The 27,972-nt window shown below is 36.2% G+C and overlaps 1 protein-coding gene across 5 annotated transcripts in view; it reads left to right on the top strand.

Annotated features, from left to right (window-relative positions):
• Fgf13 (fibroblast growth factor 13) overlaps positions 1-27,972 on the top strand; it is a 526,201-nt gene that overhangs the window by 333,192 nt on the left and 165,037 nt on the right. For 4 of the 5 annotated variants that reach the window (XM_017602169.3, XM_017602168.3, XM_063280342.1 and 1 more), the window contains one exon: positions 1,131-1,298. The exons of the other annotated variant lie outside the window; for it this stretch is intronic. In XM_017602169.3, coding sequence (XP_017457658.1) covers positions 1,131-1,298 — 168 coding nt within the window. The remainder of the gene's footprint in view (positions 1-1,130; positions 1,299-27,972) is intronic. 5 annotated transcript variants of the gene reach the window in all.

The raw sequence follows: 27,972 nt of genomic DNA, 5'->3' as shown, positions 1-27,972 counted from the left end.
CCTCCCATCGGAGCCCAACAAGGACATCCTCTGCTACATATGCATCTGGACACATGAACGTTTTTAACAGCCACTGAGACCCAAGCCAATGAATTGTGAATTCTTTGCCAAGACCAGAGCCTTGGGTATCATCTAAATTGAGCCATAAATTGTTTATTTTATACACCACAGGTATTATTCTCTCTGTTTCAAAAAATGGGCTGGCAGTATCTATCAGTTCTTCTAAATGCATGTTAAGTGTATGTATTTGGGGGAGTCGAATGAGTCAGCATGCCATTAATCACAGCTTTGGAGGCACTGACTCACTCCCAGGGAAATGGAGTGGCCTCATTGTGGAAGGGTGTGAAAGAAAACCTCCATTCTTGGGTCAGTTCCCTGTTTCTGCAAATGTAAATCAAATTTGCACCCACTTTAGTGGGTGGTTTTCAAACTAAAGAAAGTAGCTGTGGACCCTATAAAGGCAAACATCGAGCTTTTCCAGGGAAAGACAGTAATAAAACAGAACCCTGCTTAAGAAACACACAGAGAACCTAGGATGAAAATTAGAGGTCACAGGAACCTAGAGGACATCTAAGGCCCAAATTTGCAAACCTAGCCTTGTTCTTCCATAGTTCAGCCAGGCAGACTTTTGATGTGCTGTTAATTTGGGGGGCATTCAACAGGAATCTCTCATTTTCATTGAAGGAGTGGATACCTGAAAGATATTTATCAAGGCTTTGGATTCTTTCGGATGTCAGACCTCTGTCAGAATCAGATTGAGAAGAGAAACAAGTGATATTAGTAGACACTAGGCCATTTCATCTGTAAATATTTATAACGTCTCTTACATGGAAATGGGAGCTTTGTGTGCTGTTTCGTTAAATAAAGTATCCCTATCAAAATGAAAGTATTACACTATGTGTACAACTTAACACTGTTAAAGTTTCCTTGTGCTAGCAAAGTGGGTATCTAGCTTTCCCTAGGATTATTTTCAACCCCTTAAAATGAAATCACCAAGTTCTTAGATGTGTTTCCTTGAAACTTTGTATGAAAATGTTTCATTAGTTTTCCTTAGGAGTAGGTTTGATTGAAGATGTTCATGCTTTCATGAAGCGCTAACTTGAGTTCATTTTGTTATGTGGTGACCACAGTTCTGGATGACGCCCCCCCTGGCACACAGGAATACATTATGTTACGACAAGATTCCATCCAATCCGCGGAATTAAAGAAAAAAGAGTCCCCCTTTCGTGCTAAGTGTCACGAAATCTTCTGCTGCCCGCTGAAGCAAGTGCACCACAAAGAAAACACAGAACCCGAAGGTTTGTGCACGACAGACACGTGTTTTGCTTGTTTTCCCTTTTCTTCTCTCTCTCTCTCTCTCTCTCTCTCTCTCTCTCTCTCTCTCTCTCTCTCTCTCTCTCTCTCTCATTTTGGATTGTGCATTGCCATCTGGTGTGCTGTGTATTGTTCGGTCCCTGTGACAGCTATAGGAGACCCTCGCTCACAGGTGATTGTGTTATGCAATGTCAGATGGGACACTGTTGAATACAGTCATCTCAGCACAGCGTGCAGCATCCCGCTTCTTGCAGCTGAAACATTTTCGGTTGATGTCATGACACTATTTCATTTTGGCTGCTAACATTGCTTGGTCCTGTAGCCAAAACCTCCCCAAATATGTTCCCATCACCTTCCATTCCTGAAGCAGCAGTCAGCTGAGGAATAACACTTCTGCAAGGAAATAATGAGATGATTGTTTCAAATTTTCTATCTCTTCACCACTCCATCAAGCTTCTGCATTGCTTTGGAAAAATGCTTATAATCAACTTATTTCGCTGAAGCACTCCCATACTCCCCCTGTAATGCACGTCTACTTGCCCTTTGCCACAGTGAATGCATGTCTTAGGGAAACCATGAGGGAATTTTCCCGTTTTTCTTTTCCAGCTCAATACAGGTTTGGAGACCTCAACTTGCTGCTTACTTAAACTCAAATTGTCACGGTGTTTATTCCAGTCCTTGTCACAAATCTATCTCTAAAATAACTCTTCTGGCAAAAAAATGGTATTTATTCACCTTCCATCATTTTTGCATGTATCAAACTTCAGAGTTTGTCACATTATAAATGCAATATGATAATTTTATTGTTGTCTATGTGCATTTTAACTTTCCGAATGACCTTTTCATATGTATGTGATAGGTTCTTTTACAGTAAGAAATTTTCTTCTGGTCATTCCTGATTAATGGAGCTTTCCAGTGTACATTGGATGTGACAACATTCATCTATACAACTGTAGTTGTACCTTTGCATAATGTTTAAATGTATTCTGTAAGTGACTTTGTTCCTATATCAAGTTGTTCTTCTGCAACTTCATAGAAATCCTCATTACTGCCGTGTTTCTGATGTGGAAAATAATGACACCAGGTTTTGTTTGGTATGTAAGAGAATTTCTTGCATTGAGCTCTAGTTCATAGTTTTAAAAGCAAAATGTTACAACTCAAAACGTCCCTTTCTCTTTCTTCCAAAAAGAAAATAAGTGCTCATAAGCAGGAAAGGGGGACATCTTTACCCATCTATGTTTAGGTTTATTTTGGTAATGGAATAAAACATTTCCATTTATTTTCTACTAATACTTTTGCTAATTTAAACTATCTACTTTGACTAAGTGCCCTGATGTCAACAACTAGTCACCTGCAGGTATAAATGTTGACCATTTCCAATGGGTAAACTCTTTCCCCATAGCGCTTTAGCTGAGAAGAAATTAACTGTTTTTAACTTTACTAAGAATTTTTAACCAATGACTATTATTTTATTATTTAATTTTATGTATATATATTATATATATATCATATATATGATTTTCTATACTTGCAACAAGACTAAATATTTTGGTTTGGGTAATAAAAGTGTTGCTTAAGAATTTACTGATTGAGTTCAGTTACCCATTTGCCTAGAAATTTGATTTTTCATGGCAAGATTTTAGACTTAGCAATCAATTGGATTCCTGTAAGACCCCCTATTATTACATATATTTTGACAGGATCTGTTAATTTTCAAGCACCACCTGTAGCGCAATGTGAACACTGTCATGGATGTTTTCAGATATGTGTATTATATATATATATATATATATATATATGTATATTAGAAAGCGAATAGCCATTAGATTCTCTACAAGAGGTAACTTATTTTCAATCTGTCATTTCAAACCCTTAAATTCAGTGGTTGTCAGTATGTTGAATGTTACTGTTATCTTCTCACCTGTAATGTTTTGAAGATAGATGTTGTCTTTTTCCAGATGATGGATGGTCCTCTTGGCTGATACTTTGACATAGCCGAACTAACTCCATTTATTATTCCTATAACCATTTATCAGTGGTATTAGATTCGTCAGAGGCTATCTTTGGAGATATTTTAATACTAATTACAATCATATTTTACCCTTTCAAACATGGATTCCTGTGCTGTTGGTGGCCATAGACCAATGAAAGAAAACATTTTATTTCTGTCTAGATTGATAACATCCCAAGTACCCAATATGGCGGCAAACCAAATGTGTTACAGATAGTCCTTGAATAACATGCTTTTTTTCGTATAGGAAATGGGAGTTTTCTCTTTCTAGAAGATGACGTGTTTGTTGATTTGAAAGTGTCAAGTGGCCAGTTGGGCAACTTGGAAAAATTTTGCAAAACTGGTTTTTCAATTCTATAAGGTATAGTTTCTAGTTCTGTCTCAAAGTTGCAACATTTTGCTGTATTTACTAAAAATTAAAGGCCTCTTTATTTCGAATGTATAGTGGAGCTAAACTGTGTGCCAACGTGATACCATTTTTACTGCCATGTGATTCATGTTGATGATATGTTCTGTTTCATGGCCACCGTGTTCTAGTGTTAGACTTTAATTGGCATTAAGTATAAATTCCTACAATTTCATAGCAAGAGAAAAATAATGACCAGTCTGTCCATTGTTTGGATGTTTACATAATGTTGGAAACTATCAATCGAATAATGAGAAAAATCACTATGACATGGAAGAAGATAAAAATTAGAGAGATAGCGAAATGACTGTATACATTATGTAAAAGCTTCTTCTCTCTTAATGAATTGATAAAGTCAACCTGCTTTTATATTTTTTGTGTTTTTGTAAAGTCTTGGTAGTTCTTTTGGCTATAAATGGTTATGAAGGGGCAGGCTATTTCTATAGTTTATGACCACTTGAGATGTGATATGGATAGCATAGTTAATTTTGTTCAGTTATCTATTTTTCAAAGACACTTGTGAATTGTGTTCAAGACTAAGAATCTACGCACAAAAGTTCTTAGAACTACCTCATTGTTGTGGGTTTCCTTTCTGACACCCCAAAGCCAATTATATTTTTGCTAGATTTAGGCTTATATTAATGAACAGCTAATTTCAAAACAAAACTTTAAATCTGTTCCAAACACTTTGAGTTTCCATGATGTGGTTATTCCTATATAACCCACTTAGGATATAAGCGAGCACTTATGAATGCACTGGAATTTGGCTGAAGAAGAACATGTGAATATCTGAGAGTCTCATTTGGCCCAATACCAGTAATGTTCTTTGTTAGAAGAAAGCTGCTGCATGAAGAGTGGAGATCATTACCAACATGTTTTTCTTGTGGTTCCAGGAGCCTTTTGGCAAGAGAAAGTATAATCTTCATAGCTTTGTTCCTTTATTCACTTTCTCTTTCTGTGCCATGGGTGCCAAAATGAAACTACTGATTTAGTGCAACTTCTGGGAGCCAATCTATTTTCAGCATAGCTTCTATTTCCTAAATGCTACTCTTTGGGCTTTTCTTAATGTTTAGAGAATGTTAAAACAAAAGACAGTCACAGCCAAGATACCCAAGCTTGCAAGTGGAAATTGTTGAATTTCAGGGTAGCGGGGTGGATTTGCAGTGTTGGCTGTACCAGTGAAATTTTCATTATAAAAGTAACTTTGGAGGTGTTAGCATGATATAAAAATAGTATTGAGCTCAGTGACCTGTCAGTATCTTGCAATCAGACAACTGAATTCTCCTCTATATATTGTTTTATATTCCTGTGTGAGTGTGGGTGTGAATACACACACATTCTTATCCCTTGGGACATCTTCAAACTTTTCATTCAAACAAGTATCCTTTGGGGAATAAAATTTTTCCCAGAGCTTGGTGATAACATACCATGATTTTCATCAACAAAGAGGAAACAAAAATTTATGCTAAAAACTTAAGAGGTTGTGTCTATCACTATAATACTGATGTTATTCTCACTCTCGACTTGATTTCTTTACCTCAGAACGAGCGCATGACACCGTGAATATCTTTCTTGCCTAGCTATTAAGAGAGGGAAAAGGTAGGTGAATATTTATGAGCAGCAGCCTTGTGAAAATGTAGGGGTTTTTTCTTACCATTTTTAAAACAAAATTTTTATTTGCTATTGTTGTGACTTTTTCATTTGAATGCCAATTTCCCTTTTGGGAAATATGTTCAGCATTGATTTGAATTACTAGAAAGTTTAAAACCAAACTGCTGTTATTAAATCCCATTAAATCCCCTTGTTGCTAAGTTACAATTCAGTATACCCCCTCTTCTTCTAAATACCTAAAAAAGGTATTTTAGGAAAGATATATGTTTGCCCCATTGAGGATGACAATTGAGAAGAAATTTATTTTCAATAAAAAAACTTGGGCTGTGTGTTTTGATGGTTATGTAAATGTAAAGATTTTATTAGTTTTATTTTTTTATTGCAGAGCAAGTGTGACTTAGGTTCCCCTGCCTTTGTTTTGTGATCTCAAGAATAACTAAAGGACACCAGAAAACTTTCCCCACGCAGTGAAGCAAATGGCAGCTTGACTGTTGTTTCTGAGGAGTGATAGAATACTAGGTCAGCATAAGAGCTGCACATGCAAGGCCTTGCTGAGTAAATCAGATCCTTTCTCCACAATGGATCCAAGTATGTTTCTTTGAGTTGCACGTCAATTATTTCCTTGAAAACAACTTGTTTCCTAATAATCCCAAGAAGCAATCTATTGAACTGAAACACAATCACCCCTCTTTCCTATTTCTTCACTTTATATAAAAATTAAGTCAGAATTTGAGCATAGTTTCTACTCTCTGGAAAAAAACTCATAATCTAATCAAGGGCGTATACGTAGCAGCCAATAATTCAATTTTAAGATACAATGGGCATTTATTATTTTTATTGAATATATGCATCCTAATTCCGTCTAAATGCTGGCTTGTACCATAGAGACAGATAGTAATTCTTTCTTTGAAAATATGGTCCACATTCTAAAGGAACAAATCTCCTACCACATTGAAGTTTATGCATTTCCACTGTAGTAGCAATGATTTTCCCTTGTTGAGATTTTTTTTAGTTAATATTATAATTAAAGTTTCTGCTCCGGGAATCTAACTTTGATAATCAATTTCATGTGTATGTGTTTAATATAGAACACTGTTATGAGAAGCTGTTCTGAAGTTCTGCTGGATTTATAATGGTATGTAATTGAGATTTTGAAGTGGTAAATAAAAAATTCAGAGTCAAAACCAAAGTATCATATATGAAAGCCATATTGATACTTTCCCCTTAAAATGACTATATTATGGAACCTGTTGCCAACAGTGTCTGTGGCCAGGATACCCCAGCAAGTGTTCTTTTCTTGTAGGCAATTAATAAACCACATAGAAAATATTTCCTTGTGACCCAGGTGGTTGGGGCTGAACATGTATAAAAGCATAACCTGGATGACATTTTGCTGATATCCCCATTAGGGTCAGCTATAATGTATGAAATTTTTCCTTTACTGAAAAAGTGTTTCTAGAATGTGCTGCTTAGCCTGTCATTGATTACTTATACTACTGAGAAATGGGATCCAGGACCAATGCACGAAAGGCAAATCATTTTACCACTGAAACCCAAACCTTCTGGGTTTGGTCTTAGATGACCCATATGCTTGTTTTGTTGATGAAATCAATGCCTTCAACTACATTTCTTAAATGACTCACCATGTCAGATATTATTGCACAAAGATGAATTTTAGAGTGAAATGTGTTTTATAAATTACATATCATTCCTAGAGAGTGATAAAGGTTTTGTGAAGTGTTGCTGGTTATGAAGCCGTCTTACTGAATTCAGTTCTCTATTAAAGGTCATCCTGTAGCTCCTGCAACTGTCTTACTCCTGACCTCTATTAATAGCCCACAAAACTCATCCTGGGAAGAGTTCTGCTAGCTCTAGTAAATAGTGCATTCCTATCAGAACAGGTCTTTGATAATAAATACAGTTAAAAAAAAAAAAAAACAAGGGTGCTGATCTCTTCCTCTCAGGCTACCAGGCACTACCCTGTGTGCTGTATGTGGATCAGTCCTGGGAATGCAATTGGTTTTCTATTGCGCTACTACATAAGAAGCTTGTGATGGAAGGGAACAATGTACTGATCCCAAGGTCAAGAACGTATCCTTTACTATGGAAAAGATAACCAACTGAACTAAATAAAAATATTCTCAGTATCACAGTTCACAGGCCAGCCCTGGAAGTGAGGAATGCATTTGTGTAATGACCGTTTTAACAGAGCAGTCCTCAACTTTATCTTTACAGCGGAGTCAACTGAGGACCTTTTAAGTAATATTGACGATTGAGCTTAGCATAGAGCAAAATCAACCAACCAACAGCAGTGCTGTAGGCGCTCTTCTGGTGGAAGTACTTTAGAAGACGACTGCCAGGGTGATTGTAATGTCCTTACAGAGCTGGGATCAGTGCATTAGGGAAAAAATCACCTTGGCAGAAGGCCTGGTGTTTGGTGGCATCTGTCAATTCAGAAGTTTTATCATGTCAATTACATGGGCCTCTTTAGGAGGTTCTCTGTGATTAGAGGTCACAGCTGGATAGGCAGTACTTATTTTGATCTTTCGAAGTTGGAGGAATGGAAGAGCTCCACAGTTTCCAAAACACACACACACACACACACACACACACACACACACACACACACACACACACACACTCTCTTTAAAAGTTTTCTTTCACCTTTCCTATATCTTGTGCTTTTATAAAGTGAGCCAGGCTTTCCCATAGGAGTGTGGTAATCTGCCACCTTGTGACCAACATCCTTTCTTACAAGCAAGGGCTTGCTCTTGTCTCAAAGTGTAATGGAACTTCTAAATGTGAGCAAAAGAGCATCCTCCTGACCCGTCTGTGAATGAATGTACTTGAAGTAGGAGGTGGAAAAAGACCAAAGGATGATTTGAGACGCAGTATAACTACCTCTTTATTGTTTTACTACTGCCCTGGAACAAAATGCTACTTTTGACTGTAGGTGTGAGGCCCTGAACTATTCCAGAGGCTGTTATCATTGAGGCATTGCCTTCTTATCCCATAGACATATCAGCTACTGTGGCTTAAAATGATCACAGCAGTGTGTATTTTCAAACTGATTCTGATATGATTGGGAGGCTATCCCTGTTTCTTTAATTGCTATCCCTGTTTCTAAGTCACTCTGAGCATTCTAAATGATACATGTTCAGGTATTGATTTGTTATACTGCACAGCATTTCTCAGTGCACTTCGGAGTAAGCAACTTGAGTAAGGCCTAGGGAATTGTTGAACAAGAGACCTTACATTCTGTATTTTATCAGCACTTACCCTTGTCTTGCCTCACAGCCAAAATCCACACTCACTTCAACACATGAAAGTCACATGTCCACTTCCACCCAGGTGTTAGGAGATATCTGTTTATGAGTCCTAGCTATTTTAAGATATATAGGCTCAAAATAGTTCCTGGTTTGACTTGGCCAATGTGTTTAGCATCCTACTGTGTTCTGAGTTGGTGTTTAGCCACAGTGCTGGAGAAAGAAGCTCAGGTACTAGCCATAGAGTGATCACCTTACATCACTGGACATTCTGCCTCAAAATCATGTCTCAAACACTATTATCTGACGACCTAAGCCTGGTGTGATGAAAGACTGAGAAGTGACTTCAGTCCTGCCAAACTGCTTGCATCACTGTCAATTTCGTAGTTCTTGACAAGGACTAGGATTATACACATTACTCCATGTCTCTTCTGAAACACGAAGAAAGAAGGACAAGATATACCTTTGATATGTTTTTGGCAGGATGTTCCATGTTATCCTTTACATAGATGGGCACCTATCATGTCTATGCCAGTCACTTCAGGTATATTTTCAGTTATCTTTCCAGTCACCAAAAAGATAGGCATCATTAATCTTGGAGAACAAGATGTGGAGGCTGAAGGGTAGATATGTGAGAAAAATTGAACAAATTGTTCACATAGTCACACAGCTAATCAGTGTCCTAATGGAGATGTCAAGTCAAGTGTGCATGGTTTCCACATCTAATCTTTCCTGCACTGTGCAACTTCAGGTCCTCTGATGCCTCCTCTTTTCAATATCAGGACAAAAAAATATAAGATTTACAGCATATCTTATCCACTACTAGAGAGAGTGCTCACAGCAAGGTTATATATAGAACTATCTACAATCTCTGAGCAGATTACTTATTTAATGAACTCAATGGAGGGTTCATTTTAGGTATTCTCTACATTGGGTTTTCTCATAAACAAGAGGCAGGAGGTTATGAAAACACACCCCTTGAGATTGGGTCACATGCTTTAATTCTCCCTGTTCTCTATACAAATGCCTTTTTTTTCTTTAACAACACATTGAACCTCCTTTATTTTTTTCTAACAGTACATAATGTTTCATAGTATGGTTCCTTTCTCTTTTTTTATTAACTTGAGTATTTCTTATATACATTTCGGCAGCAGCTAATCATGAAAACCTTGGGTCTTTATGTTGGCTTTTCTAATTAATCTGTGGGCTACCTCCCTATTCAACTGTGGTATTTCTGTGGTGGCCTGTTCAAAACCCCTGTGTTTCCATATTTGGACACTCATAGTAAGAGTTAACATGTTTAAGTATTGCTCTAGAAGTCTAACTTTCTGTGTGCACTTTGTACTAATGAAATTCCATGCAGTGAGAGGAACATTATTCTTTTGTTTAGTCTATCTATCAGGACAGAGAAATTGGGCTGATAACATGTGTATATTAGAGTTACTCTGCTTGTCTTGCTCTCTTTATCTCTTTCCCCTTTCCCTTCTCCCTAGTCTCCATCCTGTATGGGCATGTGAAACATTCTCTGGATTAGATATACACCCCTTACTGCAGACCTCCACAGGCAAGACATCTGGGATAAACCCTGCCGGAGACTTAACATTGTTTCTGTGATGACACAATTTATTCAAACACATGCACACCCAGAAGTACAGGCACTGACACATAAGAAAATTTTTATACTCTGTGGTCCCTGAACACTATTCAGGGTGGATTTGGATGTACATATATACAAATACTTACCACATATGAATATATATATTACTATATAAAATAGTTCATTGGAGGAAAACACACCATAGCAGTAGAGCTCACATGGCTGTTTTGCTGGAGTCTTTTCTGGGTTACATCCAGCCCACCAAAGCTCAGACTAATCATAGCCCTCAATGGGATAATGTGGGTTCAGGAAAACCATTCATACAGTGAGGACATTTGTCTAGCAGGCTGCCTCAGGCTGTGAATAAACTCTGGCTCTTTTCATGTAACAAGAGTGGAACAAAGGATATTTCAAAAAGTGGGGATTATAGAAGCTGGCAGCCAAAAACTTTGCTTTCTTGTTCCTTCTTCAGCTATTATTTCCTCTGTAGTCATTTGATTTGCCTCTAAGAAGGTAGTATTTTGGACCCATGTTGGAAGAAGCGTGCATTGATTCAGTAAATCTCTAATTGGCATACATGGTTAGCTGTTCACTTAGTGGGTAATTGGTTAAATATACTCAGAATATTTGCTGAGGAGGGAAAAAAGTCCCCAAAGTGGTGAGAATCATTTGAGAACCTTTTCCTACACTGCAGCTTGTCTTTGGAAATGGCTTTGGGTATGTTAGGCAGAATCATCCTCGGTGAGGACTATATTAAAACATGCAACCTTTATTTCTTCTCTGTCAGTAGAGCTGTACTGAAGAGATACCACAAGCATAGCATAATGTCTAACAATAACCAGCACTCAATAAATATTCATCATTACAAACAACATATTCATCTAGCAAATTTGGGTATTTTGAGTTCAATGGGCCATTTGCCCTAATTTCAGGCAGCAAGTGACTGAGTGTTTCTAATCACCATTAACAGAATGGATGTATTTGTCAATAGATATTTATTGAGTGTTTTGCAAAGTGAGGCATTATGCTGTGTACGAGGCACAGCGTGACAAGGGAAACACTAAATCTGCCCTAAGGAATTAAGGACTGACAGGAAATGCACAACTTGGAGCTAGTGCATTACCTAGATTTTTTTTTTTTTTTTGCATTTTAAATCATTCCGGAACACAGTAACTAAACCAGGTTATATTTGTGCTCAGTAGGGAAGCCGGGGCTAACAAGACTGTTCTGGGACGAATGTGGTCCTCCATGTTTTGCTCATGCATACCCCGTTAATCCTATCTATAGTTTTCATTCATTACTGTACTAGTTAGTGTATTCGTGGAACTTACTGAGCTGCTTCTCGTGAGTCAGACACCGTATGATGTCATCCTAAAATGTCTCCAGAATGAGTTCTATGCTGGTGATACATACATACAGACTCATCAACCTGTTCCTAATGCTCAAACCTAAAGAGCAAGCATTTCTTTGGTGTACTGGTTTTGATTCCTTAAGATAAATACCAAGAAAGAGATTGCTGAATCATATATAATGCTGTTAGTTTCGTTTGAAGAGCCTCTAAACAGTTTTACATAATGGTTGCACTAATTTACATTCTTTTTTTGTTTATTTAAATCTCAAGGATGGTTTTTATTGGAGTTTAAAACAAGAAGCTCAGGGTAAGCAAACTCTTAATATTGGCAACCGCATGGGAAAGGATGATGAAGAAGAGAAAGAGTCATGCTATTTGAGCTAAACTGGCATGGAGGTCAGTCTATAGTTGGGAAGAGGCATGAAGAAAAAGAGTGAAAAAGCTAAAAGTACCAGAAAGAACAAACTTATGCTCTGGCTAGAATCTAAGGAAAAAAACAGAAATTAAAAGAAAAAAGGAAAAATTATCTTTCTGAGTCGTGGGCAGACATAGCAGAACCTCAAGATGACTCTATGACAACACACAGAACTAGGAAATTCTGGGAAGTAAATGTGTATTATTGTCTCATTAAAAGGATAAATATTACTCCCATCTCTTTAATATGACATTATGCAAATCTGCCTTCCTGAAGGATGATCCCTTAGCCACATGTTTGTTTGATCTAGCCAACACTGTTAAGTGTTGAGTAATTTGGAATGTTAGGCCTAGCAAGGCCAGAGATTTCATTCTCTTGACCTAAAGGAAAGAGCTTTCTCTTGGTTTGTCTTTAAAGCCACTGTAACATCCCTTCCTCTGAAGATGTAGCCCTCAATTCATTTAAATGATGGATAAAATCAGAGAATAAATATAACTCACCTCTTCCCTGAATATTGATTGTTCCAACTACAGCCATTCATCAGAAGGGACTGTCATCTCAATTGAGGATTTAGTCCCTCCCACACAAATATTATTCGAGCTACAGTACTTAGGAAAAGATAAAGAACTGGAATTGTCTTCTGGCATTTCTTGCCAGAGAACCAAGAACATTTCTGAGAACTGTTGCTTTAAGGAACCCCTACCGTACATACGTCTGCTGCACCTTAGGACAAGGCCTCTTTTTATGTACATCTTGATCAGTACTTGCTATCTTTTGATTGTTAAAAATAGTTATTATAATGGGTGTGAGATTGTGGCTCATTAAACCTTATTTGATTTACATCTTCATAATGATTAGTGATGCAAGGAAATTTATGAATCCATTTGCCATTTATATGTCGTCCTTTGAGAAAGGCCTATTTTGATCCTATGTGCATTTCTTAAGAGATCATTTGCTTTCTCACTATTAAGTTCTTTGAGTTCCTTATGTATTTTGAATATATATTCTTTGTCAGAATTTTAGCTTCTAAAATTTTCTGCTTGTCTATTGGTTGTCTCTTTAACTTGTTACTTATTCCCTTTGTTATGCAGAGGTTTTCATTTTTATTTAACCACTTCTACTTCTGAATATTTTTGCTTATTCCTCTTTATATTTTCCCAAAGATTTAAAGCTACTGCAATAATGTATTATCTATAATGTATCACTATTCACAGCATCTAAGTTATTTAATCAAACTAAGGGTCTGTCACTAGATAATATGATAATAAAAATATATGTATATATAGGATATACACACATGAAATGGAATGCTATTTGGTTGTAAGACAAAAGGCAATCAGATATTTATAACAATTTAGATGGAATTAGACAACATAGTTACTTAATGAAATGAGCTAAACACAAAAACAAAAATTATGCATATCTCTTGTGGAGTCTAAGCAATTGAATCATAGATCAGAGAGTGTGTTCTGATAGTTTACAGACACTGAAGTAGGAGGATGAAACAATGATAACTAAAGCGAACAAACTCTCCACTCTCCTCTATTCTATACAATAAACTGGTTTGATTCTTTTTCCTTCTTCCTTTCCTGTTCATTGTTCTTTCTTTTTTCTTCCCTTCTTTTTTTCCAAGAATCTCTCTTACAAATCAATTAATGGAGCTAACCATTAAGCATTGTGCATTTCAGTATTCTTGGAAGAGTGGATCTTGAATGTTCTTAGCATAAAAGTCTAATTTTTGAACTGAAGGATAGTTTCGTTGACCTTGCCTTCCAGTCTGTATTAAGAGCTGTGGTGTCATTTCATACCTCATAAACATGTACAACTTTAAGTTGTAAGTATATAATAATATAAACTGAAAGTAAAATAAGCCATGACAGTAGTGGAGACATCCAAAGAGGCTGAGGTGATAGAGAAGTTCTCAGCAGTGGAATAAGTAACCTAAGAGAATGAAAGGCCAATAAACTTAAGTGGAGACTTGGGCTCCAATAAGAAAATGTAAAAGAGCATTAGGTAAAAAATAAATCTAGTTAGTGTAAGCCTCTTATAACTTTTTTTAACATCTAGGCAATGTAACTTAGTTACATTCATTGTGTAACTGAACTCTCTCTATATATCATATACCCTGGTGTATAAATTATATGAGTTGTCAAAGTGAGTTAGGTTAAATGACCCTTTGTAGATGGACATGAGCAATCATATACAGTTGTAATGTATCCAATAGTGAGTTCTTGACAGGAATGATTTTTTCATGTATTGTTTGACAATATAGTAAAGGTCCTAATACTTTAATAGCCTAAGATATTATAACACTAGGATTTATTTCATGTGGAGGAGGTTTATTGGAATGGCAGAGACGGGGGGGGGAGATAAGAGAGGGAGAAGAGAGAGAGAAAAAGGAGAGAAAGAGAGAAAGAGAGGAGCATCAATAGGAATTTTAAATTTCTCATTTTATTACTTTTATTTTATGTGATGAGTGCTGTGGCTATGTGCATATAGGTGTACCACATGCATGGCTGATGCCAAAGGAGACCAGTAGGGGACAAGGGATCCTCTGGGACTTGAACGTATCTCCTCTGGAAAATCAGCCAATGTTCTTAATCACAGAGCCATCACTTCAGGCCTAGATCTTAACCTGACATAAAGAGTGGATTGATATGCTACAATCAAGGATGATATTCTATGACTTTAAAGTTTTCTGCCAACTCTTAGTCCTCTGCAGAAATTGATTCCTTATATAGCTGTGGAGGTATCTTGCTGAATCAAACACTTTACAAAAAAGAACCAGTTTGACAGTGAAAAACAGTTGACTTAACAGTATGTTATGAGCTGAGTGTTGAATTCAGGTAATGGCTGCACTAACTGCAGATTATAGAGTCCCCAGATACTTTTTGGTGAATGTACTTTTTATCAAGACCTGAAAAGATCTTGGTAGTAAGTACTTAATCGATGTACCTATCCCTGACTACATTCATTATCTTTCACCTTGAGCACATCTAGTACTGCCTTTTTCTCTGTAATTTTTTATCAAGTAAATCTGTTTTAGGCAGTATCTTGGACTCTAACTGTAGATTCTGTCTCAATAGAGGGCCATGGAATTTTTACTAGTGAAAGTGTGTGTGTGTGTGTGTGTGTGTGTGTGTGTGTGTGTATTCCTGCTAAATGTGAAACACTGATATCTTGCTGTTTTCTTATCCCATTATTTAGATTTGAACAAAGCTTTCGATAAGAAAAAGAAAGGTCTCAATGGTAGAAGACAGAGGGTAGAAGAGTAGATTTTTAACCATAGACTTTACTATCTTTTCTTTTGCTGAAAGGAGGTCCAAGGAGTAGACAGAAAATTGGAAGCTGATAGTGTATCAAGAATTCTTCAGGACTGTGGTATTTTTCATCTTTTTACCTAATTTTTCCATATATTTTTTCTTGGACTCATCAGCTAATACATTCTAATAATTAAAAGTAGTTAACACTGAAATGTAAAAATGATGTCAACCTAATTTGGTATGTGAAAGGGAGTACAAAGCACAGTGGGCATATTTGCTGTTTCTTTCTTATAAAAAAAATTGATAGATTTATCTTTTCTTCCAATTATTCCTGGCAGACATTGTGATGGATAAGAATAGGTTATATAACACAGTGCTATTGACATTGGCAGCCTGATACATTGACTACTTTATCAATCATAGAAACTTGAGAAGCATATATTCTTTGTACATATACATTTATATATACAAAGTCAGCCATGTGTCCCAAAAGGATAAAACACGCCTTTTGAAAGAACACTGAGCTACAAGATAAGCATATAAACCCAGCAGATATGTTTAGAAGATTATTTACATCCAATTATAGTATTTCTAATTACTTATAATCAAAACTTCTCTTTGGGTCCATAACACAATAGTTGTGACTTAATTCAAATTCTGCATCTCTCCTCCCAGTCTTTCCCCAACTCCTCCAAAAGACTGTCCTGTTATGCTAAGGTGTTGGATTCATGCAAGAAAAATGAGACAAGAGGCGAAATTAACCATTCAATGGTCATTTTATGAGTATCAAATATGTTTCTTTCACGTGCCTACTATAAAAGACCCAATAAGTGGGATGGAGTCTCTTTCTAGGGGCTTAGAGTAGAAGCTCTCACATAAGAAAGTGGGTGGAAATCAATTTGCAGCATGGCCTGACACAAAGTATAACCCCATACAGGAAAATATTGCAATTTTTCTGGAAAGTTTCTGTTTGGGCCATTCTTTCTTTTCCAGAGTTGATTAAAAGAAGAGATAACTATCCTTCAGTGGTTTGTTTTTAGGGTTTTTTTGCATGCTTTCATAATATAAGTCAATATTCTAAAGCCTAGAATGTTCAATCTAACCTTTCTGTCTCAACAAACATGCCTTATCTATAATTGTATTCATAATTGTGGTCATGCTGAACTCATTGCTACACTGCAAGTTCAGTGCCACACACACACACACACACACACACACACACACACACACACACACACAAAAGCCGCATTTTCTCCTGAAACTTTTGGCTCATTTACCTTGCCAGTAGCCACATGATATCAGTAACAAAATGAATTTTGTTAGATTTTTTATACCAGAATTAAACAGATAATGGTTCATAGAATATTAACACTCTAAAGGATTAGCAAAACCACAATTAAATTAGATAAATTAAAATTTTGCTTGATTTTTTTCAAGAGCAATTATGATTCCTTCTGTCCCTTTGTAGCTTTGTTTGCATTCCTCTAAATGAAGGGTTGCCAGTGATTTAAGTAATGATGGGTAAGACATTTTTTTCCTCAGGTCTCTGTATTTTTGTCTGTAAGATGAAAAGAAGGAGGCAAGCTAAATGCAAACAGACTGAGTGAGTATTAAAATCCCCACTTGTTGTTTTGTATAATTTGGATGGTAGAACAAAAGATTCAAGGTGTTGCTCTGTTACCTAACAATGTAGTGTTCAGCCATGATGGAAATAATTAGACTACTAAAATGGTTGAAACTTGACTTCCTAGAAGATTTTTTTTGCATCTTTTATAAAATAGGAGAGTTTTGTTGCTATACAGTGACAGTTACTGGTTTTTGTCAAAACTCATTCTCTTGGTTAGGGTTTCTATTACTTGGATAAAGCACCACAACCAAAAGCAAGTTGGGGAAGAAAGGATTTATCATATCTCTCATAGTTATACTCTATTACTGAGGGTTGCTTGAGTAGAACCTCAAGGCAGGAACTTGAAGGCAGGAACAAAATCAGAGGGCATGGAGCGTGCTATTTACTGACTTGCTCCCCATGGCTTACTCAGCCTGTTGTTTTACACAACCCAGGTCTTCCTGTCCGGGGATGGTATACCTATATACCTATAGTGAGCCAAGACTAGAACCTACGGACTGCCTACAGGCCAATTTCATGGAGGCATTTCTCAGTTAATAGTCCTTTTTCCCAACTATGACTAGGTTTATGTCAAGATGTCAGAAACCATTCAAAACACTTGTGATCTTGATTCTTGAATATTGTTGAGACAATTACACCCAAAGCATGATTTAAGAAATAAAAGTAAACACGACAGCATTTTCTGAGCCACATACTAGATACAGAGTAAAGTCACAGCTTTTCAGATTGCTCAGACTACTGTCTGTTAGGTAACAGCCTACTTCTTAACAGAAACTCAGTATCACACATCTATGAGTATCACAGCTGCTACTTAATCCTGGAAAATTCTCATAGCTATTCCAAATTTGGACTGTTTTCAAGCAGATGTCCAATCTCTGAGACAAGGATCTACATAGGGATTGGACTATATTCAAAGCTATGTTAGGACACATATGGTCTATGTGCTGCCCATTGTGCATGCCTGGCATCATGGGGAAGTTTAATCAGTAGGTAGGTACCTACCTGAGTTATGATTCAGTTGTGAGAATCTTTCATGAAATACTCCCTTAGAGCATTTAGCCACTTCATATCCCCTGAGCCTTGATCTCAGCATTGGACAATTGATTAGAAACAGGAAGAACCATGTCAACATTTTTTGAAGACTTAATTGTTTTTTGTTTTTTGTTTTTTTACCAGAAAACAATTCGGTTTCTCTATTCTAGAGAGATACTGAAGCATATGTATTTTATCTCAGTTTTTTATGAAAGTGAGCTTGAGGTTTAATTAAGACTTTAGGTAAGACAAAAGGAGAGTCCAAATAGTATTAAAAAGACAATGTGATTTAATGTTGACATCATAGGTAATCTAAACTAGATATCTTCTTTAACTGCTGTGTCACCTTTGTTGGTAACTCTGACAATTCTAGAAGAGTTGGTTACATTCATATTTCTATCCACAAAATATTATATAGTATCCACTATACTAAACCCACAAAACACTACATTTGTGAATCTGCTATTAATAAAAAAACACACCTTAATATAGAGGTTTCATTTATTTTAAAATCTATAAACAGAAGAGCCAATGCATTTAATATCTTAATCTCCATATTAATGTTTTTTTTTCTTTTCACTTGATTTTTCATTTTGTCTTTTATTGTATACAAAAGGATACAGCAGAACTTAGTCAAATACAAAACTTGTAAAGGCATTGCTCAATTCCAATCCCAACATCTTCTTTCCTCTATCTCCCCTAACCAGTCCTATCCTGAGATACCCTTGGAATCCGCCCTTAGTCCCCATTTCATGGCAGCTTGTGGAACTCTTGTACCTTAGTTCTTGTCACTACTTGCCTGAAATTAATGGTCTTGTTTTTCTATAGATGACACCCTATGTTTTCCTGACTTATCAAAAACAGCTGACACAAGTTTCCCAATTAAGACCACAAGATGCCACTCTAGAAAGCAGACAGGAGCACGATAAATACCTAGAATTCAGTTACTTCTTAATGGCTACTCTAATACTTTCTTTTTCTTTTTCTTTTTTTTTTATAATTGGAAAACACTGAGTTTTACATTGGTGTTAAGGGTATGTTTGTCTTACTGCTAAGTGACATTCAGAGAATATGTCACACACAGCACATGCTCTTGAGTGCTGTTATTCCTTAATGGAAATTTAAAATGAAGGATGAACAATAGATTCATTACTTTACCGAGACAATTAGCCTCCATATGGGATTTTCTTGCAGGTTACTAGGTTGGATTTAAAAAAAGTACTCTTTTGATGGCTAATTCTGCATTTTTTTATTCTCTTATGAGCTGTAAAAATCCTCTCAAATATATCAGTTCCTGCTAAAGCCTTCTACTGTCCATGACACCATGAAGGTGCTTCAGAATTCATCTTCAGCAGTGTGTTCATAGATACAGCTAGTGAAATAGAAGGAATGCAGAATTGGTTGCAATACAGAACCAATTCCTCTCCTTGCCTAACTTTATGATGTGGAGACTGCCATGGGACCCAATTCATGTGGTCATTTTGAGTATTGGTGGAAAACACCAAAAAAAAAAAAAAAGACAAAGGAGAATTTTTATTGTGAAGGACTATGCTAACTTGGGCCTGAATGAATCTTTTTAAAAATTTCCGTTGAGAACATCATACATACATGTATTGATTTTTGTCATTTCCATTTCCCCATGCCTCTCTCCTATCCTCATCCCTCTCCTACTGAATTTGCTTTCTCAACAAGTTTTCATTGAGTTTAATGACTGTTGTTTGAATGCATGTATGTGGGGCTTATTTTCTGGAACATAGCCTTCTTCTCAGCAGGTACACTGGAGAAAATGCTGCTAATACACTTGGTCCTTCAGTGGAGTGAGGAGCCTCATGGACCCCTCCCTAATACATGCTGAAATGGTGTTGGGCATAATCTTTTGAAGATCTCTATAACTGCAGTGAATTCCTGGGTGCTGTGGCTATGCCATGTCCAGAATGTGTTGTTTCATAGCACTCATCACAATCCTCTGCTTCTTACATTTTTTCTCGCCAATATTATCAGATGTTCCCCTAGGTCTTGGAGGAGTTGATAACAATCTTTCATTCGGGCTGAACTCTGCATTCATTAGAAGCTTAAACTGACATTCTCCTCTTTGTCTACAGATTATCCCAGCATTCCTAGATGCTTTACTATATTTTGGCATAATTTTTCTCTCATATAAAATGAACTTTCAAATGCAGCTAATGCAACAGAGAATATAATATTATAGAGAGAGAGCTGTGTGGCAAATAAGTACCTCTGCATGATTCTTGATGTGAAAAACTTTGTCTTTTCAATACTATGCATCAATATACCAGTGTACCAGTGTAATGAGTGTAATGCTATAATCTCTGTCCTTACAATAAAAGTTTCTTAGGTTATGTAAAAATTCAGCATGGATTTCTTGGGCCATAAGTAAATCAGATTTTAAGTATTGCTCTTTGAACATTTTACTTTTAGAGAAGAGGAAGATGGGAGTGATTGTTCACTTTTCTAATGGATCCACTGCAAGATTGCTTTGTAAAGGCTTTCCAAACCGTATTTAAATAAGCATTGATTCACGTGCAACTTTCTAAGATCACACCACTTTATTTGATAAAGGAAGAGGTATCTGCCTCAGGCTATGTGGTTTGATTCTGTCTCCTAGAATCAGTTTGACGTTTCTCTTTCTGCCTAGTGGGCAAATCAGAAAGAAGATATCATGAATGGAATATTTTTAAGAAATAGCAACTAGGCTTTTGTGAGAAATGCATATTAGACATGCACTACTTTGCTTCTTATTTTAAGAAAGGCACCATTGTTGGTTTGTTTTGTTTTATTCCATATTGATTTTCTTTGACCATTATAAATGACTTGCAGGAAACGATTTAGGCATTTAAGGGTTGTGCTAACTCTTGGGCCACATGGGTATCATTAGTACATTGTAGACACATGTTATCTAATGTTATTTATTTAGCCTAAAAAAAGTTAAGAGGTTTCTAGAAATAGCAAACTCTTTCTCCAGGGTACCTAATGCATTGGACAAAGCATTGTGAAACTGAAGAGTTATAACATTAAGGTCCTATGGGAAATAACACAGCGAAACATTTGAGCTAGAACAGAAGTAATGATCTTCTAGAACGGATCTTTATGATTGTAAAGCAGAGCCAGCTACAACTGAAATGATGAATCACTTTTTAACCAACAGCTTTTTTGTTCGCATATAACATTTATTAATTGTTAGAAAACTTTATACATAGACAATACAAGCCAATCATATCCATGAAACATTCCCGCCCCCAAGTCCTCCTGCAAACCCCTAACAACTCCTTCCCAACTTCATGTGCTCTTTTGTAATGCCTTACCAACTTCAATTAGTGGTTTCCATTTAGGTATGGATGTAGGGCCATGCACTGAAGCATGCACAAAATAGTTGGGGTCATGTTATGGATGAAAATGGACTCCCCCAGAAACAATCAGCTGACAATAGGCCCTCATGCAGTGGCAGGACCTCAAGGGCCTCTCCGCCATCTATGTTAGAATATTTCCTGCCTTGAAGTTGAAGGTTTTGTAAAAGCAGTCACTGCTAATATGAGTTTGTGAGAGCAATGGATTTGTCATGGCCAAAAGACACTGTTTGGATTAGTGTAGCTAACTCTCAGCCCTCGTCAGAGCAGTTTCTTTTAGCAGTGAAAAGCAGTTTTACACAGAGACTCACAACTGGTAAAAGTGCAGAGAATTAAGTGTCTGCGAAATGTGACAGCTGTATGACAACCATCTTTGCATGACACAGGAAATATTACAAAACAAAGCAGAAATATTATAAGAACTGAATGTCAGAGAGGACCTTGATGTATCAAAGGCCTTTTCATTCACTCCTCTGTTCCACAAATGCCCTTGCCATTATTGGGACAAACATAATTGGTCATGGAGAAGTCCTTATCTTTGACCCTGTCTAAGCACACATGTTTTTCATTGCCAAAGGAGTTAGAAACTCCTTAAGACATCAAACGTTATACCATCCCAATGTGAATTTGGTTACCATTTTGAAAGCAACTATAGCAATATATATATATATATATATATATATATATATATATATATATATATATATATATGTGTGTGTGTGTGTGTGTATATATATATATATATATATATATATATATATATAATCACACAATAGTGGGAAACCTAGATGTCATTGTTTTTTGTCAGTCTGTCTCTGGAAAATGTCAACTGACCTTTATAAGTTAATTGTAAACCTATGGTAGGATATCAATATCAAGTGTGTTTGTGTATGTGTATATGTGCATGCACACATACGCGAGTGCGGGTGTGTGTGTGTATGTTTGTGCACGTGCATGCATATAATTTATTTCACTTTGTGAAGATGAGAAAAAGGTGCCAAAGACAGCTATCCTCCCTCACATCAAACAGTTTAGACATAAATAGAAACAGAACTCGAATCTGGTCAGTAAGATCCCAACAGTCACTTAAACACAGCAGTCTATTTGGAGAGGGCATGCTTATCCTAGGGGTGAGAAAGGTAAAGGACCAGGTTAGTATTTTTTCCCTTGGAAACAAAGCTATGAGAAAATATTTGGTGATCATCACTAATCCAGTATAATGTGATGGTTTCCACATTGAAATTCACATTTAAAAGCCTACAAAGTCTATATTGTTATTTACATAACTATTTTTCATATTAAGTGGAATGGTATCATTCTTCTTGATTATATTGAATAAGGTAGTAAATAATGACATATCTGGGCTTCCATGCAATATACTTATACCCATGCCCTCCTCCTTTCTATTTCCTCCCTTGTCCTGCCTTTCATATTCCTGTGTGTGCTTTATAAGTATTATGTATGTATTATCCTCATATGTAACACAATAAGCCTTGAGCCAGTCGCAGTCTGCTTCTGTTTTGTTCTGTTTTGTAATGAAGGCATTACAGTGAATAGTAAAGTAAGAGAAGATGAATGAAATGATGGTCCAGCCTTCTCTTGGTCCTGTTCAGTGAGCCTAGGGACATGCTATTCAGAAAGATGCTTCCTTCAACTTCTTGGACCAGTGATTCTACATGTATAAAAATGAATAGTGAGCCACCTCATAAAGGAAATACCCACAGGAGAAAATGTTTGAGCACAAATATTATTCTTAAGCACAAATGGAGTAAGGCACATAATGTCCCCACAGCAAGATACAACACCCTGCTTACTGAAGCAGAGATAATGCTCCCAGTCCTGGGGGACCATAAACTTAAGTGAAGGAAAGGGTGTACATTAGACCCATTTTAGCATAGAGAGCTCCAACTACTTCGTGTCCTTTTCTTTTGAGGAGTACACACTAACATAACATGGTTTCTGAGAATGTGCTTAAAGGAGTATCAGGCACCTTTCAGTGGAACTTACCCTTTGTAGCTGAGGTCAGTGACACTGCTCCACTTCAGATGTACTTTTAACTGCTACGATTGCTAATGTTCATTACCAGTGCACCCAGAGGTGTGTGCTTGAGGACATTTTCATAGAAATTCAACTGAATGAGGACTGCCCCCTGAATGCTGAAGTCCACAGATCAGTTCCATAACCTATTATCTCTTTTATTCATCTCCTACAGTACATGTCTAAAACCACTGTTACTGATGTCTCACTCACCTCTGTCTGGGGCTGCCCAAGGAGCAAATTGATCGTTTAACTCGGTAGAAAAAAAATTAGAGCAAAATTCCTCATCTTTCCTCTTCTTTACCTTCAAACTTGCCCATGCCTTCCATACCATATCTTGCACCAAGGGACTTGAATATAATGTTCCCATATTCAATTAATAATCCTTTCTGTATGCACTGAGGGGTTTCTCCTTCATGACTCCTTTGGTGACTTTGATCTAAATCACTGCTCTGTATGTTATATTTCTAGCTTCTTCTCATTTTCCTACCTATGATGCCTTTCAAAATATATGTGCTTAGGGTAAGAAACTCAAGAGCCTGAGTACTGTTTGGTTCTAATTGCTAGAAATAGAAAACACTAGGAGATGACTTACAGCCTCACTCCTTTGCTTCCCCTATTTCCTGAATATAAATAACCAATCCATGTAATGTTTTGATCTTTTATATGTTTATAATTCTATAGACACAGGGCAGTTCTCTTGAGTATCAGCTAAATTAGTATATTACTAATTCAAGGAACAATGTGTCACTAAAGAAAATATAGCATAAATATTAAATGCTCAAAATGATATTTGTATATATAAAGTTATTTGTACTACATATAGTACTCATAACTGCAGCAACTATATTGGATGAATTAAATGGAAGTGGCTTTAAGTTGCCCTCTCTACATAAAAGTTTGAATGATAACTTACTGCACTATCCTGCTTGAGTGCTTCATATAGTTAAACTGCACGTCAAATTTCTTCTGTTTCTTCTCAATATACCCTGTTTCGCAAATACATTATGCCATTTGCTGTCCTCAGTCCTGGAATTCCATGCCTATGACTGTGTTCATGCTACTCTCTCTACTTACACTCTTTCCTCTTAAGACTTTCCATTACGCTGTGGCTCCACTATAACTCGTTATCCCCACACCACTCTGGAAGATTTGCATTGCCACAGACTCTGTATCATACCATATTGAAAATTTGTAATTATTTCATTGTCTTGTTCTTTCTAAATCCCTGAGTATTAGCCTGGGTTCATCTTAATGTACAACTGAATCCATAGTAAAAAGTCTGGTTATTATGATAATAGTCAACAACTGTGACTTCATTATATGGCTCTCCAAGTAAAACCTACATAGCTATAATCAAATTCTGATGGTACATAGTTTCTTCCCTTTTTGAATTTTAAAACAGTAAAATAAAAAAGCATAATTTCTTGAATGTTCTACATTTGGGAGAAAAATACAATCTTTAGTTTCTTTCTGTTCCTACTGATCCTCAGAAATGGATTTGTTTAACTTTCTGGGTTTTTATAACTTTTTAAAGATAATTAACTCTAACAAACAGTATCTCAGCAGCTCTTCATTCACCTGTCAGTGAAGACCCAAGTAATTTGAAATAATTTCTTATCAAATAGAAAGAACGATCTCCCATCTTCCTTGTTCAATTGTGTAAAAGCACATTACAGATCTGAAGATATCACTTCTCATCTACTCAGTCTTTTATTCAAGATGCAAAGATCAGCTTCAGAATTTAACAGAGATCTTCAAAGAACAGAAAGCAGTTGGTTGGCAGGGTCTGGTGTACGTGGCTTATAGACAAGAAATGGATAGCAATGTAATCCCAAATGCATGGTTATTCTAGACAAGAGAAAGAGGATGTTGCTTGCTCTTGAGATTACCAACCTTGTCAAAACTAAAGGATGAGTTTTCTTTTTGTCATTGGAGAAAGAGACCTTAATGATCTTGATTAGTTTTTACCAAAAGAAGGACATCACAGCCTGACCGTCTTCCGATGTGAATTTTCCACAGTTGTTTCCAAGTGTTCTTTTTAACTACTTCTTGAACTATTTTAACACTTTCTACACCTCTATCTTTAGTATAATGGCTAAGGTTTTTAATTCAGACATTGAACAGATATATGACCATGGACAAAATACCTCAATTCTCTCAGCCACTGAACATGCCATTTGGTATCACTGTAAACATTCAAAAAGAGGGAACAATGGGAACATTTGAATTCATTCTGATTACATGCTTTTAATATTTTCTTCCCACCCTCGCTTATTGTGAGACCATGAAGAAAAACAGTCAATTACTTTAAATATTTGAAATATGTGTTCATTTTGAGATGCTTCAGAAGAAGCTGTGTTCTATAACTAGGACGTTCTGTTGACCATTTTCTCATTCAGTGAGTAGTCTGGCAGACTGAGGCCTGACTCTACAATCATATTTTAAGAAAGTCACTTAATTTTAGGGCAAAAATTATCTTGTTATTTTTATTGTTGTTAGAAAATATTTTGTATTGGCAATATGATATTTTATTTTGGAAGGCTATTCTATAATTTTTATTTTCAAGGACTAAAACTTTGGAGTTTTTTTTTCCTTTCCTTTCACTGTCTCACTTTCTTAAATCAATTGCAATATTTGCATTTGAAACAAGATTAATTAACCACTTTATCCCTAATCCTATCCTTTAAATGTTAATTACTCTTCTCCATACACATAGGTAATGCCAGACTTATATATTGAAAATGACTGTATACCTGCATGTACTTATGGTATGCAGTTATATAATTTGTTGATTTCACAATAACTTTTCCAGGTTGGAACTAATACTGTGTGTATGCATACGTGCATATGTGTGTGCTTGTGTGTGTGTGTGTGTGTGTGTGTGTGTGTGTGTGTGTGTGTGTGTGTGTGTTTGATTAAAAGAAATAAGTGATTCTCCTCTAGTAATACAAGCAAGAAACAGATCTGGGATTTGAATTCAGTCTGAGTAATCTATTCTTTTAGCCAATACAGATAATATTATCTGAAATTAAACTCACAAAAGAATTAGAGGACATAGTGCAAATTCTGTACTTTGAAATATTTTAGTAAATCCTATTGACATATTAAGCCCTCAAAATAGAAGGTACCAGAGACCTCATTTATCTCTAAGGTCCCAAAGAATTTGTCTAAGTTAATTATCTGAGCTAGTGAGACATTTACTGTTTTCTTCCCCAAATCCTGGTCTATTGATATGTATGTTGCATTCTTATTCAAATTAACCAAATATACACTCATCTTATTTTAAAATTAATTTCAAGAAAAATATTTCACTTAATGGAGTAAGATGGGACTCCAAAGCACAATAAAGAACTACTTATTTTTAACAAATATGCAAGGAACCCAACACATACCACTTATCTACTGAAGACTCTATGTATTGGGTCAGATTTAAGGATGCCAAGACCTGGGTCTTGTCCATTATTTTGAATGTGAGTATGATAGACCACAAATCAGCAAATTATCACTCGAAGACCAAAACCACTATCACCTATTTTTCAATAAGGCATTTCTATATCTATTTTATATGAGTGGATGTTTTGCCTATATGTAAGGATGTGTACTATGTTCATTTCTGGCACCTATGGATGGTTATAAGCTACCATAAGAGTATTAGAAAATCAAATCTTATCCTCTGCAAGAGCAACATATGCTCCAAATAGTTACACTATTTTTCCTGCTCCTGAATATAATAAATCAAAATTTAATTGGAATTTTATCACACTCATTTGTTTTTATATTGTCTTTGGTAGTTCTGTATCATAATAACAGAAGGGACAAGATCCATGCTACAGAGTCAGTACATGACCCACAAAGGCTAAAGTATATTCCATTTGATTCCATGTAACAAACTGTGAACCCTTATTGCAGACGAACACATATATGTGTAATTCTGGCCCAGAGGACTAAGAATAAAACTGGGAAACCACAAAGAGATCATGCAATTATATCTTGCAGTAGGATCAGAAAAACTTTTATAGACCTTAAGTCATACAATTATGCTATCTTTGGCATGGAAGAGATTTTAGAGGGCATAATTCCCCAGATTTTATATCTATTCTCTCCACACTTTGTTCTCACAATGGACTAACTCAATGCAGCACTTCTACCATTTCCCCTGGTATCATGAAGCCTTTGGATCTTCCTATGTGAATCTAACCTTCAATCCTTTATCCCCAGCAGGCTTCACTGACATTTCTTTCAAAGATACCGCATACATATTCCCTACAGAAAAGTGAAAATGTATAAAATATATTCATAATGATGGAGAGACTCACAGGTGGCCTTTGCATTGTAAAAGAGATTAAGAATCACTGATTTTCATGTTACTGTTTGACTTTCAAATCAAACACATCTGGATTCTTTATGTGTGCCATGCTAAGGAGATCAGTCAATATGAAGTCCTGAAGGAGAAAGCAGCTCAGGGCCCGTCCTTTTGTCTGGATGGAGAGAGGAACACCTGTCTTTGGCTATTCTTTTATCACAGGAGCCAAATGCCCAAGTTTGCTAAGTGTGATTCACAGGTAATTATTAACCTGTTTAACAAGGATATAACATAGAAAACTAACCAGAATTCTGCCTGTCACTTTTACTGTAATATTAGATATCATAGAGTAGTGAAAACATCAGCAAAAT

The sequence above is a fragment of the Rattus norvegicus genome, chromosome X (assembly GCF_036323735.1).
Source record: "Rattus norvegicus strain BN/NHsdMcwi chromosome X, GRCr8, whole genome shotgun sequence".
Classification (NCBI taxonomy): domain Eukaryota; kingdom Metazoa; phylum Chordata; class Mammalia; order Rodentia; family Muridae; genus Rattus; species Rattus norvegicus.
This window is presented reverse-complemented; position numbering and strand designations above follow the sequence as displayed.